Source organism: Mesoplodon densirostris, chromosome 17 (genome assembly GCF_025265405.1).
Source record: "Mesoplodon densirostris isolate mMesDen1 chromosome 17, mMesDen1 primary haplotype, whole genome shotgun sequence".
Taxonomy (NCBI): Eukaryota; Metazoa; Chordata; class Mammalia; order Artiodactyla; family Ziphiidae; genus Mesoplodon; species Mesoplodon densirostris.
In genome coordinates, this window is record NC_082677.1 from 15,045,620 (window position 1) to 15,066,993 (window position 21,374).

The 21,374-nt window shown below is 46.5% G+C and overlaps 1 protein-coding gene and 1 long non-coding RNA gene across 2 annotated transcripts in view; one reads left to right on the plus strand and one right to left on the minus strand.

Annotated features, from left to right (window-relative positions):
- Window positions 1–3,176, minus strand: part of FOXO1 (forkhead box O1) — a 92,762-nt gene extending 89,586 nt beyond the window's left edge. The window contains exon 1 of the mRNA XM_060080021.1: window positions 2,083–3,176. Within this exon, the coding sequence (XP_059936004.1) occupies window positions 2,083–2,733 (651 nt within the window). The 5' untranslated portion in view covers window positions 2,734–3,176. The remainder of the gene's footprint in view (window positions 1–2,082) is intronic.
- A 525-nt stretch (window positions 3,177–3,701) lies between these two features.
- LOC132477788 (uncharacterized) lies at window positions 3,702–11,232 on the plus strand. Its single transcript, XR_009530316.1, has 3 exons — window positions 3,702–3,783; window positions 4,288–4,476; window positions 10,903–11,232. It is a non-coding gene; the product is annotated as an uncharacterized LOC132477788 (long non-coding RNA).
- The last annotated feature ends 10,142 nt before the right edge of the window (window positions 11,233–21,374 follow it).

The window sequence follows — 21,374 nt, forward strand, 5'->3', positions numbered from 1 at the left end:
TTTAAGTTATATTCCTACAATAGTTTAAGAATACCTTGACTTAAGGCCATTTGAGAGGCAAAACTAAAAATAATCCCCAAACTCTGCCTTTCCCTATCTTTAAAGAAAGCCACTCCAGCAAGCTGAAGCAGGCTGTATCCATTTCCAAGGACATGAGAAAAGGTGTAAGTACATACTGTACTTTGAATGCCCAACAACAACAAAAAAGTGTTTTTTTAACAGCAAATGCTTTGTAACAGCTCAAGTAGGATTGATAAATAAACAAGTTAGTCAAGTACTTAAATTCAAATGTTAAAGTAAAATTGGATTTGGCAGGCAACCCCGATTTTCTGACTTAAAAGAGTATATACCTAGCTTAAAGTAAGGAGGCACTTTACCTTTTTGAAGCACTTGGTAAAATTGCATGTAATGCCTAGTAATGAGGTTATAAGTGATGCCTTTACTCTAAAATACACTTTGGAAAAAATAAGATCCTGCCTCCTTCTCCAGGAACTTTAATACGATGTGATTAACTTAACCGTTTTTACACACATTAACCACAAAGATGACAGTGTATGTAAAACCACCTTGGTGTAACAAGTGCGCAGCAAAGGAAAATCTGGATTATGCTGTACAGTCCAGATGAGGGGTAAGGAAGGAGTTTAGCTCAACTAGAGAACCTTCGCATCGATCCTTCCACCTGTGACAGTGAGAAACTGGCAGCTTCTGGCAGCCGCAGTGCGAACGCACGGCCCGTAAGCCTCCGCACCCCCAGCCCCGAGCCTGACCTCCCGAGGGCCCCAGGGCCTTCTCCACCTCGGGGTAGGGACGTGCCTGCCCACACAGAGTCTCTCCTCGGGTCTGTCTCTCTCTCTCTCTCAGAAAGGCAAAAAGGGCGAGGCACCTCCTCTACAGGCCTCCTTGCAGGCAGGAGTTCCCTACGGTTCCCTAGATTCGAACCTCCACTCCAACTCCCCCAAAACACTAGTGTCAAAGCACCCCGCCTTGCCCCTCGGATCCGTACCTCCGTGCTCGATGGCACTGAGGTGGCAAAGCAAGAGAATATACACGCCCCCGGCCCTGGTCATCCGGGGGGGGGTCCTCTCCTCGCCTAATTAAAGACCTTGAACCTTGGGCGAGGCCAAGTTTGGGGGTACCTCCCGGCGCAGATTAATAACTGGCCGCGCGGCGCCGCGGCAGGGCCCGGAGGCACGCAAGGCCAGGGCGCGCTGGCCCTTTAAAGGCACTCGCTTCCTGCGCCCGCTGCCCCTCCCTCGCCGTCGCCAGCTCCCGCCCCCGCCGAGGGTCACACTTGAACTTTAGCTCGCCCCGCGCGGCCGGGCGCCGGCGCTCCGCAGGCGGTGGCCGTCCCTTCGCACGTGTCGGAGGCGCTACCTCGGGATGGGCGCTCCCGTCCCCCCGCACTAGAGGCCACTTCGAATAAAATCAAAACAAAACAAAATGCACACCGGCCTCCAAAATCTGCGCGGCCATCCCCGACGGGCCTCCCGGCTCGCGCCCTGCCTGTCCCCTCCACCTGCAGCCCCGTCCCCCGGCGGCGGGGCTCCGAGGCCCCTCGCCGCGCTCTCCCCAGCCCAGCGCGGCGGAAACGGCTCCGCGGGGCGTCCCGGGGCTAGGAGGACGCGCGCCGCGGGGGCGAAGGAGAGCCGCCCTCACCCCCGAGGTCCTGGAAGAAAAGCAGCAGCTGCACGAGTCCGCGCGGGCCGTGGCGGAGCAGCTCCCAGTGAAACCCCCTTTCCTTCCACTAGCGAACTTTTCTGCCCGCTCAGAGGTCCACTTCTTGGCGTACTTTTTTCACTCCCTTAGGTCTCAACGAGCCCCTTCCCCGTCCCGCTCCAACTCTCACTAGAGCGCGCGCAGAGACACTTATTCCGGTCCCCCGACGGGTCCGGGGCAAGCCCACGACCCACCCCTGCCGCTTCTCGCCCGCTCCCTTCACGCACTGACCGCGTGCTCTGCACTTTCAGGCCAAGCAAACTTGCCCAGCCGCCCCCTCATCTGCCCCACCGCGACCTCAGGAGGAGGCAGGCAGGCTGCCCGAGCCCCCCTCCCGCTCCGGCCGTTAGCCCCGAGGCCACTCACCTTCCAGCCAGCCGAGCTGTTGCTGTCGCCCTTATCCTTGAAGTAGGGCACGCTCTTGACCATCCACTCATAAATCTGCGACAACGTGAGCCGCTTCTCGGCCGAGCTCTCGATGGCCTTAGTGATGAGGTCGGCGTAGGACAGGTTGCCCCAGGCGTTGCGGCGGGACGAGCTGCTCTTGCGCGGCTGCCCCGCTAGCGGTCCGGCGGCGGCGGCGGGGGGCACGGGCGGGTGCTGCGACAGCGGCCCGGGCGGCGGGGGCTGCGGCGGCGCCGGGTGCAGGCAGCCCGCCTCCGGGCCCTGGAAGTCCCCGCACAGCCCCCCGGTGGCGGCAGCTGCGGCCGCCGCCGCCGCCACCGCGGCTGCCGCCGCCGCCGCCGCCACGGAGCCGGGCGCCTGCTGGAAGTCCCCGCTCTCCTCCAGCAGGCTCAGGTTGCTCATGAAGTCGGCGCTGACAGCGGCCGCCGAGGCCGAGGGCAGGCCCGCGGCGGCGTCGGGGTTCGCGGCCGCGCCGCCCGACGGCGCCGGGCTGGAGGTGGCCGAGTTGGACTGGCTAAACTCCGGCCTGGGTAGCGGCCAGGTGCACGAGCGCGGCCTGGGCAGCGGCTCGAAGTCCGGGTCGATCTCCACCACCTGGGGCGCTTCGGCCATGGTGACCCCCGCCCCTCCCCCAGCCGCGGGACTGCCAAGAAGTGAGAGAGCGCAGCACCGGGGGCCGAGGGGAGACAGCGAGAAGAGCCGGTCCGAGATTTGCCGGGGCCGGGGGCGGGGGGCGGGCGGGGGTTGATGTCGGTGCCGCGAGCGGACGGAAACCCGGAGGAAGGCGCGGCGGCAGAGTGGAAGCGCGAGCCCAGAACTTAACTTCACAGGTCCATCAACATCTAGGCTCCTCCGGGTCCGCTGCACGGACGGGACGGCAGGCCAGAGTCGCCGGGCCCCGGCAGCGCCGGCGTCGCGCTCCTGCTGACACGGCCCGCGGAACGAAGGACGGACGGACGCCGCGGACCGTTCACTCTCCCGGGCTGCGCGACCGTGGCGCTGCTGCCTGTTGAATGTGGCGGTGACGGCGGCAGCTGCAGCAACTACGCTGCCGCCCGACTTACTGGATCTGCCGCCGTCCCCCGCCCGCGGCGGCGCGCGCGCCGGCCCGCCCCTGACTGACAGCCCGAGCGACCAATGAGCGCGCGGCGGCTCCGCCCAGGCAGCCAGTGGACGCCGGCCTGGGCGGGGCCCGGTTTTCCACCGGGAGGCCGCAGTGGGTTGGTGGGGGGTAGTGGGGTGTTTTTCTCTCCCTCACACACACACACACACACACAGATACACGCACACTCTCGCTCTCTCACTCTCTTTTTTTTTTAAGCTCTCTGTTATTATTTTCTGGTAATTCTCGAGTGTTTCTGTGAGTCTCTCGCCCTCTCAGTGTTTTGATTGCTATGAGGAAAACCAACGTGGAGGCGACGGCGACACTTTGTTTACTACTGAGGAGCAGAGAGTACTCGGGAAGCCCGAGTGGAACGAGTCGCTCGCTTCGCCTCGACCTCCGCTCGGGGCCCAAAGCCGGGCCGGGCGGGGGCCGGGGACGCTCAGCGCTCCGGGGGCGCTGGGTGGGCGGGCGGGCGGAGGCGGCCTCGCTGCCTTCTGCTCAATCGCCCCCTCTCGACTCTGCCTACGATTTCTTTGCAGAGAAACGTGGGGAAGTCGGTGGGTTTTGTTTTTGTTTTGTTTTGTTTTCCTTTCCCTGCGACGTGTCGAGTCCTCCGGCCCCCGCGCGAGCCGCACACGCCCCCCGGGGCAGGGGCTCTGACGGTCAAGTCCGCGCGGAGGACGCAGTCGCTGCAGCTTCCGCGCCGGGAACCCACCTGTCCGCACCCGCGGGTTGAGGCTCTGCGGTTGGTGTAGACGGGGGCCAGTTGTCCAGCCCAGCAGCCACCAGCCGGGTTCATTCCATTCTTGACTTAACTAGAAATGAGAGAAGGGGGCTTGGCACGGGCCGAAGATGGTCCTACCTCACACGCACCCTCGGGCCCAAAGGCATTCTCATCCTCGTGCCTTCTTCCCTTGGGCGGGAATCTCAGACTCTGTCCACTGAGTCAGTCCGCGGCGACGGGGAAGGGGTCAGAGGGGAGCATTTAGTGAGCGCCTTGTCACTTTATTACTCACCCTAATTAAGTTTAACTGTTTGCTTGCCATTTCTTTGCTATTTAGAATGGAAGTGCTGAGGTGTTGAGAAGTGGAAATGGAAGAGGGGAGAGGACCAAAGCCTTGGGGTGCAGCCCTGCCGCACTCCCAGGTGTTCCTTTAGGCCGCTTGCCCCGTGCGTCCATCAACCCACCCCACCTTTCCCCATCTGGGCTCCAGGTCCAGGACGTCCTGCAGAGATCGGTGGGGCAAAAGGTAAGAAGACAATGGCCCTTGTGTCTCAGGGAGCAGAAGAAACAGTCGTCAAGTTTTGTTTTCTTTTGCTTTTTTTTTTTTTTTTTTTTTTTTTAGGAGGAATATGGAAGGCATTTCCTTTCAGAGGGATGGGATCACTTAAGATGGAAGATTGACCATAGGGTTTAAAATATCTTGTCCAAAATGACAGCTCCCAATTCCAAAAAAAAAATCCCTTTTTCTGACAGGTGGTTCTTCAGTTGAAAAAGTGGCATCTAAAGAAAAGGAGGCCTCGTTTACAAAAGTTTGAAAAGACTGAAAGATTTATTCCTCCTTGACATTCTCACTCGTCCAAACTCCTATTTCTTCATAATCCGCTTATCACAACAGCTTCCCAGTGATAAGGGGGCAGGGTGGAGGTTGTGAGCCTGATAGATGGAAGCTAGGGTTGGTTCCCACCCTCGTTTTGCGGTCTCTGCGTTTACTATCAAATTTGGACTGTTCGGGCCTCCTCTGCCCGCCGCTGGGGACCTCAGTAACCCAGACGAGCTGAAAGGAAGGCCGTAATGTAGAACTACTGCTTCCCTCAACCTTTGCCACTGCACTCTGCAGGGGCAGCCCCCATTCAGACGGCCGCACCCTGCGAATAGGCGGTGCCCTAGTGGGTCATTCTTGGCAAAGGAAGCCAGCTGCAAATTTGGCCTTGCCTTCATTTCAATTCCGGTTTTTCACGGCCTCAGTTGGAGGAAAGTATCTGGTTAAGAGGGTTTTCTTACAAACTTTCTCCCCAGATCCTTGAAATCTTCTGAGCTATCCTACCTAATTGTTTCTGTAAGTGACATATTTGCTTTTGTTTGGTCTTTTTTGAAATTTTGACTTGAAGCAGGCCCAGACTACCTACAAGCACCAATGTCCCTGACACGCGGTTCCAAAAAATTAAAAATATATATTTAAAGGTTCTTATAGCTGCCTAAAACACCGTGGTATGTATCAATCTACTCATACAAGCTGGTGGACATTTGGCTTGTTTCTACTCTTTAGCGGTCACAAGCCCTTCTGTAGCGAATAACCTTATATAACTCATTTTGCATATGTGCAAGCATGTCTATAGGAGGAATTTCCAGAAGAGATCACTGGGTCAGCAGTGAAATGCATTTGTAATTTTGAGACACTGCCGAATTGCCCTCCCTAAGGGTTGTATCAAGCTGAACTTTCTTTTCAGCTAGATCTAGAGAATGATAAAGTTGAAAGTAAACCTGGAGATCATCCTGGTGGTCCCTTTAATTTATAGGTAAGGAAAACGAGGCACAGAGAAGCTAACCGATTTGCCCGAGTTCACACAAATAACAGTGGTGCTGTTAGAACTAGAGCTTCAATTTCTTGCTTTCCCATCCATAATCTTCTCAACACACAGATAGAAAATTATAAATATCCTGGAATCCCAATATGCGATAACCACGATCAAACTGGGGTGTATTTCTCTCCAGCCAATCCCACAGATTTTAGTAATTTTACTTAGATTAACTCCACTGAGCTGGAAGTTTTGATTTAAAAGATTTTTTAAAAGCAGACACACAAAAAAAATGGTAGTGATAGTAAGATAATAAAAAGATTACAAAAGAAGTGGTTTGGGGTTTTTTTAGTCAAAAAATGTAAACGTTTTCTTTGAAGCATGGCAAAGGATTTAGGTTGGCACTAGTTCTGCTTAAGAGAAAAAGGTTTATTTCTTTTCTCCTTCAGTATTTTTTTTTTTTTGTGGTAGCTGTTTGCTTAGAAGGGTTTTTCTAATGATTCTCACTGATTAGTAAGTAAGTGTGAATCATTATCATCGGTTCATGTGGCCAAATTGGGAAGAAAAATGTTTCATTTTGTCAGGTAAGGACAATTAAAATGAAAAAGGAAGTTTAGCCTCACAAAGCCCATCTCACAAACCAATGTGGTATTCTTTCCTCTGCCTCTTTTCAGGGTAATTATTACATCATCCTTGACAGGAAGACTGAGGGATGGTTCCCTTTGATCAATTCCCAGGCAGAAATTTCTATATTTACCCCTCACCACCAACACACTGATCTCTGGTTTAAATTCTTACCTATCAAAAAATAGGTAATTTAAGTCCAAGTTAATGAGTAAAAAGCCTGGATGCTTATTCTTCAGTCACAGCACTTAACTTCATACTCCACCTTCCCTTCCCCAGAACTGCCCATTTCCAATATTTTGTCTAAATCATGAGGAGGTATTGCTATCAACCTAAAACAGGCTTTCTTCAACTTGCCCATACAAAATAATGATATGAAACAACACAGCTTCAGCTTCTTAAACCAGTGTCGTGAAACCTGGCCTATTAAGTGGTAGTTATAGCAATATCAGAAGTAGCCATTTATTTTTCTCGAGGGGTAATTTCCTTCGGATTTTGTCATTCATTCAGCAAATACTTGTGGAGCACCTCCTATGTACAGGCCAGGTGCCATGCATCACACAGTACATTGGTTTTTCTTTTTTTGTTTCAGAGTACATTGTTTTGATGGCAAATTCCTTGAGGTCATAAATAGCTTATTTTCCTTTATATGATATTTGATGTCAGAATTAAGACTATGTCACTCTTTAAATAATCAGGAATGCAGATTGACAATATTTATTTGAAGGAATTACACAAAAAAAGTATTTGATAGATACAAGGAATGCTAAGGCAGAAAAGAATTGATGTATTATCATAGTCACCATTTTGAAGAAAAATAATAAGATGAGGTAGAAAAGCTGAATAAATGAATGTCTGCAGGGGTTGGGAGTATGAGCTCTGGCCACCAGGCCTTGGGATTGGGATGATCTTGCTCCAAATGGACAAAAGACATGGGATATGTCAGATTATTTGTCTATCACAAATAAAGATGATGCTTACTCATCTGTAACTGGAGAGAGGCATTGGGCAAATCATAAACCAGAGATCCAACATTTTCTATTGTGCTATGGAGATGTGTGTCAGCTTCGATAAACCCTATTCCTTTGCTTTAAGTGTTAGTGAGAGACTACCTGTGGGTCCCTACAACAATACTAAAAATGTATTTGGAGATCATCTAAATGACCAACAACAGAGAATGGTTAAATGCCTGTAAGGTAGAATCATATATAGTCATTTAAAATAAAGTGGACCAGGGCCTCCCTGGTGGCGCAGTGGTTGAGAGTCCGCCTGCCGATGCAGGGGATACGGGTTCGTGCCCCGGTCTGGGAGGATCCCATATGCCGCGGAGCGGCTGGGCCCGTGAGCCATGGCCGCTGGGCCCGTGAGCCATGGCCGCTGGGCCTGCGCGTCCGGAGGCTGAGCTCCGCAACGGGAGAGGCCACGGCAGTGAGAGGCCCGCATACCGAAAAAAAAAATAATAATAAAAAAATAAAGTGGACCAAGCATACGTAATGGCATTGCAACAATGCTGGTGATACAATATCTAAAAGGTTGGAGGTACCATTGTCGGCTAAAAAATTTTGGCAGTGGTTACATCTGGGTGATGGATTTATAGGTGATCGTTACAGGTCTCACACAAACCCCTCGTTTTACAGGTAAGAAAACAGACAATGAGAAGTTAAGTCATTTGCCCGAGGCTGTACAGTTAGTGAAGAGCTGGGCCAGGATTCAGACCTCCTGGCATTCAGGCCAAAACTCTTTCTTTGTATTGCATTGCTTTTCACTTCACCTTTCTAACTGGAGGTTTTCAGACTATTTAATGAAATTCAGCCTATTTTAAACACTAGGTCTTTAACTATCTTTGAGACAATAAAATTACTCTCCCAAACTCCAAACTGCCTGCACATTACAATTAAATTTTTTTCTCACATTAAGGACTGAGAGTTGCCATAAAAATTAATGGATGGCACATGAAATCCCAAATTCTTTGAATATCACAAATCTGAATTTTGCACTCATGCTTGAAACACAATGTGTTTTCACTATTTTATTTCTGTTTCATGTCATATTAAAGCTCTTAACATGCTTCCCAAAAAAGGGGGGACATATGTATTAAATAAGAAAAAGCTGCCATGTAGATCACAGATGGTAGTACATTTTTGGCAGAAAGGAAGTTTAACAAGGCGTTCTACTTATTTACTTGGAAAACTAACATGTATGAATGTTCAAGTTAAGTGGTAAGAATTAATTGCTGTTTTACTATAATCAGTTTTTTCCAATCAAATTGCCCTATTTCCATAACATTACAGTACAGAAAGGGCGTCAAATGTGACTGTAAACCCCTGGGAGTCCACGACAGTAATGAAAGAATGAAGGAAGAAGAAACAGCATTTTATAGTAACTAACCATGTTGCTTGTCATTTGTTGATAAAAATCAATAACAAGAGGTAATGACTGTATAGTCAGAGTACATGTGTTTTTAATATGACATGTATAGTCACTGACTGTGTCAGTTATGGTGTAAAAACAGGAGGTAAGAGTTTATCAAATTTCAGATTTGGCTGACTCAACACAGCCCACCCATATGCAAAGTCTGCTATGCCAGAGAGTAAACATAGATGAATAGTGAGTACTTCTCTGGAATACCAGGTTTTTATTTTGTGGTAAATACAGCCTTTAAAACACATTGAAATATTCTATATTCTAAGGTTTAACATTTTAAAATGGAACTTCCAGTTAGCTGATCACTGATACCATGCTGGAGGAAAAAACTGATTTGTCTCATATGATGCCGTTATATACTTTAAATAATTTTGTGTTTGAACAACAAACTGAAAACAGAACATTTGACAGCTACATTGCATGCCTGCACTCCAGAAGATTACAACCTGGAAAAACTCTTCCCACAATCCGAGACTAGGCTTGGTGAGATCTCGCCCTCCTATTTTTCAGATTTATATATCATCTGAAACAAGAGGATATGTATATTGATAAATATAAATATATATCTCTCGTTTCAAAATGTTTTCATTTCTCAGCCATAAATCACTTTTTACTCAGAAGCAGAATGTACACATTTTCTTTATGCCCCAGTGTTAATAAAAACTACCATTTTTCAACAGTAATTATGGACTAAGCACTATATAGCTATTATCTGAATCAGTCCTCAAAGCCAACCAATAATGTAGGAATTATTATGATTCATATTTTACAGAAATTGAAACTGAGGTACAGAGAGCTAAGAAACTTACTTAATGTTGCACTTTAGAAGCTTATGTAATTGTAATCAGACTTGACCCTACTGTTATCAAAATACAGAGCTCATCTCCTGGTTAACAGACCTTCTGCCTCTGTGAAATGTTGGGATTTTTCTAGAGCCCTAGAAATTAACCAGAGGTTAATTTGATGATTCAGTTCTTTTTCCAGAAAATTGACATTGGAACATTTTGGGAGATGGAGGGATCTTTGTCAGCAATCAGCTCTGCCTGAAACCAGTTTAGTTTATGTTAATGAAAGAAGCCTAGAGATCGAATATAAATGACAATAATAATGCTGACGTTTGCATTTGTATAACACAAATGACGTTGGGGATTTCAAGCCATTAGCACTTGCTTATCTGAACAGACAGCCTCAGACCTCTACAGTAAGAGCAACCTGCCCTTCCAGAAAGGTCGGCTCATCGGGAACTCTTTCCGAAGCCCTCCTTATCCTCAATAAAGCACATCAAACCAAGTTCACCGGCTCTACTGAGCTCTGTCCCTACCAAAGAAAGTGGTTAGCTTTGGATCTTTATCTAAAAGCCATTCCTCATATGAGTTTCAGAAGCTCAGATTTAGCTTAGAACAAGTGAACATATATTTTACAATTCAAATGAGGGACCTTACGTTATTCCAGCACTACTGAATCCAGCTCTGTTGCTGAACGTGCTGGGTATTGATCAAAGCCATAAGGTTTACTTTCATGAGACAGTAAACAAAATTAAGAGCAAAACAAACAAAACCCTTGTGTTCCTCCACCTCAAAGTGAATTGGAAAGTGCCCTCTCCACCACCAGGTGAGCATAAAATATCAGGAATATTTGTAAAGCACCTTTAGAAAAACTTACTTTGGGAAGGGGATGGGTTCCGATCTTAATGCCCCCAGTTTTCATAAAACGCATGAATAAAACACCCTTCAGCTAAGCGTTTAGGCTGTGTTCTCCTGTCTTCAGCTTCCCGTCACAGAGACCTATTGGCAGCCTCTATGACCCACAGACTACAGTCAGAAGACCCACAGGCTCTTAGTCAGAAGAGCTTATCTGTGGCTACCTTCCTTTCAGTCAGTTTAAATTGCCAATGAATCACGAAAGGAAAATCACCCCTCCATGCTTTCCCATGCTCAGGAGATGTCCTAGTTTTAATTAGCCAGTGCATCCAGTGGTGAGAGTCAGCAGATAATCATAATTTTGTATGATAGTCAAGTAAAATCAGTATAATAATCCAACTATATTATCTCTTTTCTTCAACAGTTGTATATTTGATACTTGATTTGATGTTTTACTTCTTGTTGCAGACACAGACCGACAAGGCCTGGGGAGGTAGGGTGGAGAAAGGAGCAGAATGCCTCCACCTGGATAGGAAAGCAAATAACGTGTGTCCCTCGCTCATCTCCAGCCAAGGCTATAGTGTGAGTAGAAAGCTCTGGAAACACAGTGGCTACATCACAGTAGCTGTTTTATCAAGTATGCTGTGATGTTGGCCCTCCCTGCAAAATATGATAAAATGAAATCACCAATGGGTCTTCCAAGAAAAGCCGAAAATCAACAAAGCACGATCAACTGAAGTTCTTTTATTCCCTAGGTAGTGTTCAATTTATTCTGCATTTTGAAATTTTGTCTTGATATTACTTGCCACCTACATACCTCAAAGAGGTATTGTAAGGATTAAAATAATGTCTTAAAGTGCTTTGAAACAGGGATGAAATGTTTGTTCTTTGACATCGGTACAACCTCGTGGGTAGGTCTTTGTGACTATACGAATGACTTCAGCTTAGGTAAACACATGATTTCTAAATCACTGATATTTGTTCTAAATCCTGCTATGGCTCCTTCATGTTCAAATGTTTTGCACACCGGTTGCCCAAATCCAACTGATTCTTTGTGGATTCAGAGATAGTATGTATAACATCCATGGAACGTCATAGCAAGAATTTAGGAAAAGTCTCCAATCTCAGGGATTTATTACTTATCCATGCCCTACAGCTGAGTTTTAAAAGGAAAAATTCATGGAAATGACTTGAGAATTCTGAACCATTGATGCACCTTTTTATATGGCCTGATATACCGAAACATTGCTATAAAGGCTTTAAAAATCCTCTTACATTATGCTTGATAGTCTCAGCAGGCAATTAAAAAGCAGTTAAAAATAAAGTTAGCTGACTCATTTTGGTAGTTTAGCTGATGGTGATTCTGGCAGCTTCATTTAACAGATAGTGTTATCATAGAAAGCAGCACAACTTTAACAATAGAGCAAATTTCTCTAAAACAATTGCAGAAGAGAATTGATACAGTGTATTCTTTGGTTTTCTGTGGCTCTTTTTGGGGGGCAAAATTCTTAAAAAACTAAACCCACTCAAACACCACAGCATGTTTTGTAAGAGTTAGATGTCTCCAAGAAACAATAACTGGAGACAAGTGACTTCCTCATGAAAACAGAATAGTCCTACGACATTAGCGCTCTCAAAAAAAAAAAAAAAAAAAAAAGGAGAAGAAAGAAAACAAAAGCATACAGAACAGAAACGAGAAAAACTATTCTACTTAAAGGGAATTGGAATATAATGGCTTCTGGGTCCCAAATTTTCTTTTTCTAGGTCTGATTTTTTTTTTAAGACTATTGAAATACTTATTTAGAAACTGGCTTCTAAATGCTTGATTAACTACCTGTTAAGGCAATTGATTAAGGTTAGCTTTAGTAATTTTAAAGCTTTCTTTTAGATAAACTGCCTTTCAAACTTTGAACCATGAACTATTTTTATTTAGGAAGTCATGTGAAGAGTAATTCACGATGTTTTTCCCAATCTTCTCAGGTTTAATGCCTTACGTATGAGAGAGAATAAAGTGATTTTGATAGTTAAAAAAGAAATATTTAGGAATAAGGCAGTAGCTTAATTTTAACGTTCACTTTTATAATTAAAAAGAATTCATGTCTGTTCATGTAAACAAATTATTTTAACAAGAAACACCACCTGTATTATCAGATTCTGCAGTTATTCCTAGATTAGTTATTCTTGGCAACGGTACTGTAAAACTGTGTCACCCTGTGTGTGTGTGTGCGCGTGTGCGCACATGCGCATGTGCAAGCCTGAGGGCGTACACGCTCACGTTCCTATGTGTACACAACAGGATTCTATTAAAAGATCGTAAATGCCACCTTATTTTCACAACCCAATTAAAACATACAACAAATTTAGTCACTGATAAACAAAAATTGATGAGAACCATGGAAACCTCTTAAATTAGGAATCAGGGAGACAGGAAATTAAGAAACAAAAGAAGTTGCTAAAATTACACAGTCAAGGTAAGGATTTGTAATGTAAATGTTACCCCTAAACACTTAAAGGTGTGAAAGTTTTTTATTAGGAAGGACCTTCATAGCTACATTTGCTGATAAATTCTTAAACTGGTCATAATGGAAATATTATTTTTAAATGGGTCGTGATGAAGAAATTATTAAGGTGGTCCTAATGGATAAGGTACTCTCTCTTGTTTCCCAGAGAGATTCAAAGGCCTTTCTTGAGTTGGACCCAGGTGAGGGGACACCTGTGTTCCTTAGTCCACACTCACTTCCATCTGCTGCCCTGCACTGCGTTTTTCTCTTAGGCAGCTGAGAACGACAGCAGGAGAGAAAAGCTAGGGGAAAATTTTAAATCGTGATATCCTATGCGATTTAAAATCCTGAGTGTGCTGCGATACCCATACATGGCACTCCCACTGGTATCTACCAGTCATCACACTGCTCCCAAGCTCGCAACTTCTCCCTTTAAATAGTACCTGTGACATTCTTAGATTGAAGTTAGTGCATCTAGATTTTGGGGGTTTGAAGAACCTGACTATTATGGGCTACATTGCATCCACCCCTCCAAATTCATACTTCGAAGCCCCCAGAACCTCAGAATGTGAGTGTGTTTGGAGAAAAGGCCTTTAAAGAGGTGATTAAGTTAAAATGAGGCCATTAGGGTGGTCCCTAATCCCATCTGACTAGTGTCCTTATAAAAGGAAATGTGAACACACAGAGAAACACTAGGGGTGTGTGAGCACACACAGAGGAGAGATGATGTGAGGACATAGCAAAGAAGGAGGCTGACTACCAGCCAAGGAGAGAGGCTTCAGGAGAAACCAATCCTGCTAACACCTTAATCTTGGACTTCTAGCCTCCAAAACTATGAGAAAATTAATTTCTGTTGTTTAAGCCAACCAGTCTGTGGTATCTTGTCATGGCAGCCCTAGAAAACTAATCCACTGGCTAAAGGATCAGTTACGTTTTTCCAAAGGTTAGGGTAGATTTTTAACATTCCACTGAGGGACTAAAGGGCCCTAACCCAAAAATGCAGTTAAGCAAATAAAGCACTAACTTGAGAGCAAAGTCTCAACAAAATCCATGCTGCTAATGCACGGTTTATGAACAAGAAGCATGGTCAGCATTAGAGGAAAACATGCATCTGGAACTTACTATTTTCCAAGCACTGTACCATATAAACTCATTGCATCTTCACAAACCCTATGGGGGAGGTGCTCTTGGACAGAAGAGGGAATGGGGGCCCATGGAGGTTGAGCAACTTGCACAAGGTCACCTAGCTAACAAGGTCACCTACCCAAACAGTCTGCTCCAGAGTCTTTGCTCTTAAACAGTGATCCATGTGGCTTCTTTCGTAAGTAGATCTAATACTTGTTACCCCTCCGGCACCAACCCCACAGAGGGCAGTGAAAGTGGTGAGAGGATCACTAGCCTGGAAGGTCGAAGGACCTAAATTCAGATTCAAACTCTTACTCCTTATTCCTCCAGGCAGTTTCCTTATCTGAATAATGGGAATGAGACTACCTGCTGCTGTGAGGCTCCACTGAGATAATTATATGAAAGTACCTGCATGTGGGATTAGCCCCACGCATTGCAGACTTGTTTACAGGTCTAAGATTCCTTTTAAAGATAATTCAGAGGGGCTCTTTGCTGAGTGGCAACCCACCATCCACCATGGCTTTTCCGTTCCATCAAAGTCTTACTTCCGCTTCCAGTTAGTCTTACATCTGTAGTGCATGAGGGCTCAACCACCCCCACACACGCTTGCATTCCTCTCAGCTCACTTTACCGTACAGGTCCACTACCCCTTGCCCTCAGTAAACCAGTAAAGAGGGCCCCGCTCTCCCTTCCCTAAGCCCTGGAGGTCTTCTCTCCCACCTGCACTAGGCTTCTAGAGAGCCCTTAGAAATATCACATTTAGGAAAAACAGCCTTTGGATGAAAGGCATTTTTGTGTGCGGCTCGTTGAAAGAATGGGAAGGCCAGCCTATTGAATAAGGCGAGGGTAGACCAGATCCTCTGGTGGTCCCCTCAGGAGCCTACAGAACCCGCATGAGGTCCCACCCTCCCACACCCAGCTACCCAAAGTGCATTTAAGCTCCCACCACCCCCCCCAACCCCTCCAGGCCCATGTGGCTGAAAGGCACCCTAACGCCAGACCAGCCTTTCCTGAGACCAGCCTCAGATGTCACGATTGGATCCGGTCCACCCAGATTGTAAATACTGGCCACGCAGATAACCTCTGTGGCTCCCTTGCAGGCCTTCCCCAGCCTGGGCCTTTTGGAATCACAACTGATAAGGTGAGTTGTCAGTCGGTGGTCACCCCCATCTCTCAGACTTGGTCTCATCCGCATTGTCCATGCCTCTGCCGTCCACCTGTTTGGGCTGATGACAACATTTCATTATTTCCCTTCCTAGTCCTAAGGTTAGCCCGGGCCTCTCGATGGGGAGGGAAACACTCTTCGGAGAACCTGCTTTTGAAATCGACACTGCCCACACACGCTTGCATTCCTCTCAGCTCACAGGACTGCAGCTGCTCCCATGTCTGGATCTAAACCCTCCTCTCGTGCCCCGCGCGGCTGAATTCCCTCGCCCAGGGAGCTTTTAGCATCTTGGCAGGGACAGAGCACGCGCCACCCCCACTGGACACTAGCTGGGCTGGGCCCTGTGTTTGACAGCCATCTTCACATAGTCAGAGCCATAGGAGTGTTTTCCCCCTGTGCTGCTGGTTCCTTTCCATACTACGAAACTTTGCAAAACAAATGACGAGAACGCCGCAGGCCAGGCTACATTCAGTGCACAGTCTCTAGCTGTGCAGCATAGCCAAAGGGACATGCACAGCCTTGCTTTTCCCTCTCATGGAAATAAACAATCCAAGAAGCACAGCACTCACTTTTGTTTAAAAGTTTGTTTGTTTGTTTGCTTATTTATGGCTGCGTTGGGTCTTCGCTGCTGCGCGCGGGCTTTCTCTAGTTGCGGCAAGCGGGGCCTACTCTCCGTTGCGGTGCACGGGCTTCTCGTTGCGGTGGCTTCTCTTGCTGTGGAGCACGGGCTCTAGGCACGCGGGCTTCAGTAGTTGCGGCACACGGGCTCAGTAGCTGTAGTTCATGGGCTCTAGAGCGCAGGCTCAGTAGTTGTGGCACGCGGGCTTAGTTGCTCTGCGGCACGTGGGATCTTCCCGGACCAGGGATCGAACCCGGATTCTTAACCACTGCACCACCAGGAAGCCCCAGCGCACCCACTTTTTTGAGGACCAGATGTTCATTCACCTCATGACGTGGGTTGTCCCTGCCAGTAAAGAGCAGGGAGCCCAGTGGTCCAGACTGACCAGATCAGTGTGGCACCCGACACCTGAGAATGTCATCTAGCCGTCCCCCACGGTATATTCTTGCCACACCTCAAGTGAATGGCCAAAGGGTCCAAGCCCAAACTACCATCTAACTGAAAGCTATTACAATCTAGGCTTTAAAGTTACATATCCTAGACCATCACAAGGCGTAGTAGACCACGTGCAGTTGAGTTTTGCCATTTCTTTCCGTTTGAGGGATCCCCATACGTAATTGTCCACAGTTGTTAGGGGGCATCAGAGAGCCAGCATGAAGTCTTGTGTCCAGAAGTTCACTGATTCCAAACATATTACACAGCTGTCACGTTAGTTTTTACACAGAAAATGATTCTCTGCAAATTTAGCCAAGATGATTTATTAGCTTTGATCTTCTAATTGAACTGTGTTTCTCTCCCTTGCCATCTTCCTCCATCATTTTCCAATTAACCTGATGGGGCAAAAGATAAGTTGCCCAAAAACCCGTTTTCACTCTGATAAAAGTGTTTTTTATAACGTTTAACAGCAATGTTTTAGTGCCCCCTACTGGTATGTGACATTAGTGGTCCATTTGCAAAAAAGGTTCACTTACCTTTTAGAGAAAAGATAACTCAGAAAAGAAAAAAAGAGAGAGAGTCTTTTATGAGCCTTTAAAATTTGTCTAATTTTTATACTATATAAATACTTAAGAGTAATAGATGCTCCACCATTTTTATTATTGTTCATTGTATAGGCATATTTTAACATTAAACATCTTGATTAATTTATATCTTTCACTCTATCCAGTATTTAGTTGGGGTGAAAAAACTTTATCAGTTTCATTTTGGGAACTGGATCATTTTTATTTAATAAGTAAATATACTCGTTAAGAGAGAATTTCCATTAGATCTTCACACCCTCTCTGAGGCTGCTTATTAGTCTAAAATAGAACCTTTGTTTCACTTCAGAAAAAGGGAGGAAGTAGGTTTTGGGAATGGATCCATCTTTAAAGGAAATTTATGCCTTGGATTTTCATGAACAATGGATAATAATTATGGAGGCAGATTGCTGAATAACCGTTATGATAAAATCCAAAATCCCAGTAAGGAGAAAGAACAAACACTCCATGCCATAGGAGATCAGGAGACAGAAGAACTACTAGACGGGACAGGAAGTAAGGCATAGAGGTGGGGAGGGGGGGTAAGAGTTGGAACTGGAGTGATGATTCATTAAATGTGGGGAAAGATTTTTGTCCCTGATAAAGCAAGCCCTGTTTTATTTTTTTATTTTTTTTATTTTTTATTTTTATTTTTTTCCCGTACGCGGGCCTCTCACTGCTGTGGCCTCCCCCGTTGCGGAGCACAGGCTCCGGACGCGCAGGCCCAGCGGCCATGGCTCACGGGCCCAGCCGCTCCGCGGCACATGGGATCCTCCCAGACCGGGGCACGAACCCGCATCCCCTGCATCGGCAGGCGGACTCTCAACCACTGCGCCACCAGGGAAGCCCACAAGCCCTGTTTTAGATAGGAAAATAATTTTGGAACAACGATTTGCATTTAGAAACCATTTTTTTCTCATTGTATTTGGGTAGAATGTGCAGCCAACTAGGGCAAAGGGAGCCCATATGGCCTAGAGCTCTCTGTCTACTCCTAGCCAACACTAAAGGGGAGAAAATGTAAGCGGGCGTCCAAGAGCTCTCCACAGCCAACTGGAGCCTGGTCTGTGCTGAAAGGTCCCAAGGGCCCAAGAGGGGAAGATACGCAGTGATTTGGGGTTTCCACTTCAGTCAGTGATGGGCGAGCCTGTTTTTGAAAGCCAGAGGGAAACTAGAGATAGCTTCATGTCAAAAATGGGCCAAGTGAAACGTTTTCACTCATAATCTTGTGCCAGGTTTGAAAGATTAGCCCTGACAGTGAAAACCACTCTCAAAGTATTAGATCCTCACAGAGAGCAAAGCTTCGCAGGAAATTTAAATTTCCCGAAATACTCTCCTCAAGGATTTTCTAAGCTGTTTTCAATCCTTTAGACTTGACCTTCTACTCAGACTTTTTTCCCTTATCCTACTTTTAATTTTAAAATTCACTGGAGGAGAATTTAAGATACATTTGTCATATAACTTTTATTTCTGTCACTTATTTCCACCTCTTGCTTTTAAAATCTGTTAAGTGAGAAGTGAACATTTCATCAAGGCATATACTTAAAATGTCCAAAACCATGGAATGTCTCAGTATGTTCTGCCAAAATCTTAATTCTAGGTATTTTAGCTTCAATTTTAATAACTGCCATTATTAGTCATACTGTAGGGGAAGAAAAGCTGCCTTAACTGACAGTTCTTCTAAAACCAAACCTACCCATTATAATTTCGCAGGAATTAGACAACTTGAAAACTGTCTCCAGGGCCTATTTCTCATAAGGTCAGAAGCACGTTATAAATTTAACTCAACTTTACATCTCAGCTCACGCTCTAGGGGAAGGGAAGGGACAGGACAATTTTTTTTTTTTAATAACCAAGCCTATTAAAGTACAGATCCTTATTATGAAGGAGCTCGTATTCATCTGCATTCAACAGCTAGACTAAAATACCTAGCTCAAAAAAAGAATAAAAATAGACTGTCACCTACGAACACATTATGGCTTATCCAGTCTTGAATGGGGATGTGGGGCTTCTTGTTTTGAAATCACAACCCCTACAGGTAGGTAAAGTTGGAAACCCTGATATAAAAAGCAGTTGCCCTGATTTTCTTTATGCTGAGTGCTTACCACTAACTTAGAGAAAACCTAGGATTGCATAGTTGTTCAACAAGATACTCACTGATGCTTCCTTACACAGTGTTTATGGATGAGAACTAACATTTAGCTCCCGCTAATTATGTGTCAGGCGCTGTGTTAAGCACTATATTGTACAACATAGCACAACCTTATAGGCTGGGAACTGGGTTTTACAATCGCTGTCAGTTAGGGAAACTGAGGCACAGAGGCAGTAAGTAATTGACACACAGTGGCACAGCTGGTCATGGAGCCAGGCTACCCGTGTCAGTGATTAAGTGTTGTTTGCTGCACGGACCCTTGGCCATACTGCCCCGTGGGAGCAAGCGGGGAGTCCGGGGCTCGCGCTGCAGCACCTGGGAGGAGGCGCCCCAGCAGCCAAGTGCTGAGCTGTGTCTTTCAGGGATGGTAAGGAGTTTCCCAATCAGAGAAGGGGGGGTGGTGCTCTAAACAAGGAGAAGAGCAAATGGAAAGGTACAAAGGGATAAAGTTTGCCGTTTAATCAGTGCAGGGCTATGGAGGGCTTTGGTGGGTAGGTAGGGGTGGGGAGAGGCTTCTTAAAAAGAAGATGATTGGGCTTCCCTGGTGGCGCAGTGGTTGAGAGTCCGCCTGCCGTTGCAGGGGACGGGTTCGTGCCCCGGTCCGGGAGGATCCCACATGCCGCGGAGCGGCTGGGCCCGTGAGCCATGGCCGCTGAGCCTGCGCGTCCGGAGCCTGTGCTCCGCAACGGGAGAGGCCACAGCAGTGAGAGGCCTATGTACCGCAAAAAAAAAGAAGAAGAAGAAGATGATCATTATCAACACTGTGTTCTAAAACAAGATCACCCTGGAGAAATTGTGTGATCTATTTTTAACTCTTTTAATCATGCACATAGAAGCGAATTCAACTCCATTGTTCTTGGGGAAGACAGGAAAGTGATGCTTCAGAAGATGCAAAGTGCTCCACTATTATCTTCTCATAAGACTGTGTTCCGTATATTATGTTTTCATTAGTGGAACACCTCCTCCCTGAATCTGGATTTAGCCCACTCTATGCTTATACCTTATAAAATGATCTTACAAATGTGCTGAGCAGATGTTTGCAAGGATGGTGGAACTGAGGGAGAGATCTGGGGGTTTGATCCCTTCTCCACCTGTAACTGGATGGAGAGTGGGAAAGGGGACTGGGCAGCTCAGCATGGATGAGGCTGAGCTGTATGTCCATCAAGTGAGGGGAATCAAGAAAAGTGACCTGAGCTTGGGGAGATCTTTAGGACAAGAAAGTAGGTGGAGGTTTTCATATATTAGGATAGTTTAAGAAAACCTTGTCATTCTGTTATATTTTCATCAAACATTTATTGAATTTCAACTCTGCCGGCTAGCATGCTAAACCTTGTTCACTGAAAATGAACAAGGCACATTTTGGAAACTTTGGCAACTTTGCTTAAAAAAAAAAAAAAAAAGCAACCTCTTAGCTCTATTCTTCATGCCACTGATTTGGTAGTTATGGGTAAGGCCAAGAAGCATCCTAAATATTGCTTATTGAAAACCACCACAATAGGTGATGGGTTGGGGGAATGCCCTGGCTGTCCAGTGGTTAGGACTCGGGGGTTTCTCTGCTTTGGGCCAGGGGTTCGATCCCTGGTTGGGGAACTAAGATCCCACAAGCTGCATGGTACAGCCAAAATAAAAATTTAAAAAATGGGAATCCCAAAGAATTTAAGAATTAAAAACACATGATGATGAGAAAGGGGTACCATGACTCAATTTCTGTCTTAAAAAAAATATGTACCCTGGACATGTCTGTTGGGTAGACAGTGCTTTCCAGACCCAACTTCTCCTCCTAGATGGAACTGACCTGCCTACAGCCCCTAGCTCAGGGAAGCTGCCCTGGACTGGTTGGGGCAGTGTTGACCAGGATTGAATAAAAAGGATCAGAGGTTCTGATCCCAGGGCCAGCCATCCACAGACAGGATCATGAGGTGGCCTAAAAGGATGGTTCTGGCCAATATGGACTATGGTTATTACTAAGCCAGCCAGATGGGCTCCTTCCAAGTTTAAGTATACAGGGTTGAGACAAAGTTGGCTCGCTGGTAGGGAGAGAAGGCCAGGGCCGCAGTAGCAAGAGCATGCAGACCATAAGAACCGGGCAGACACGGGCTTCCCTGGTGGCGCAGTGGTTAAGAATCCGCCTGCCAATGCAGGGGACACGGCTTCAAGCCCTGGTCCAGGAAGATCCCACATACCGCGGAGTAACTGAGCCCATGCGCCACAACTACTGAGCCTGTGCTCTACAGCCTGCGAGCCACAAATACTGAGCCCTCATGCCACACCTACTGAAGCCCACATGCCTAGAGCCCATGCTCCACAACAAGAGAAGCCACTGCAATGAGAAGCCCACGCACTGCAATGAAGAGTAGCCCTCGCT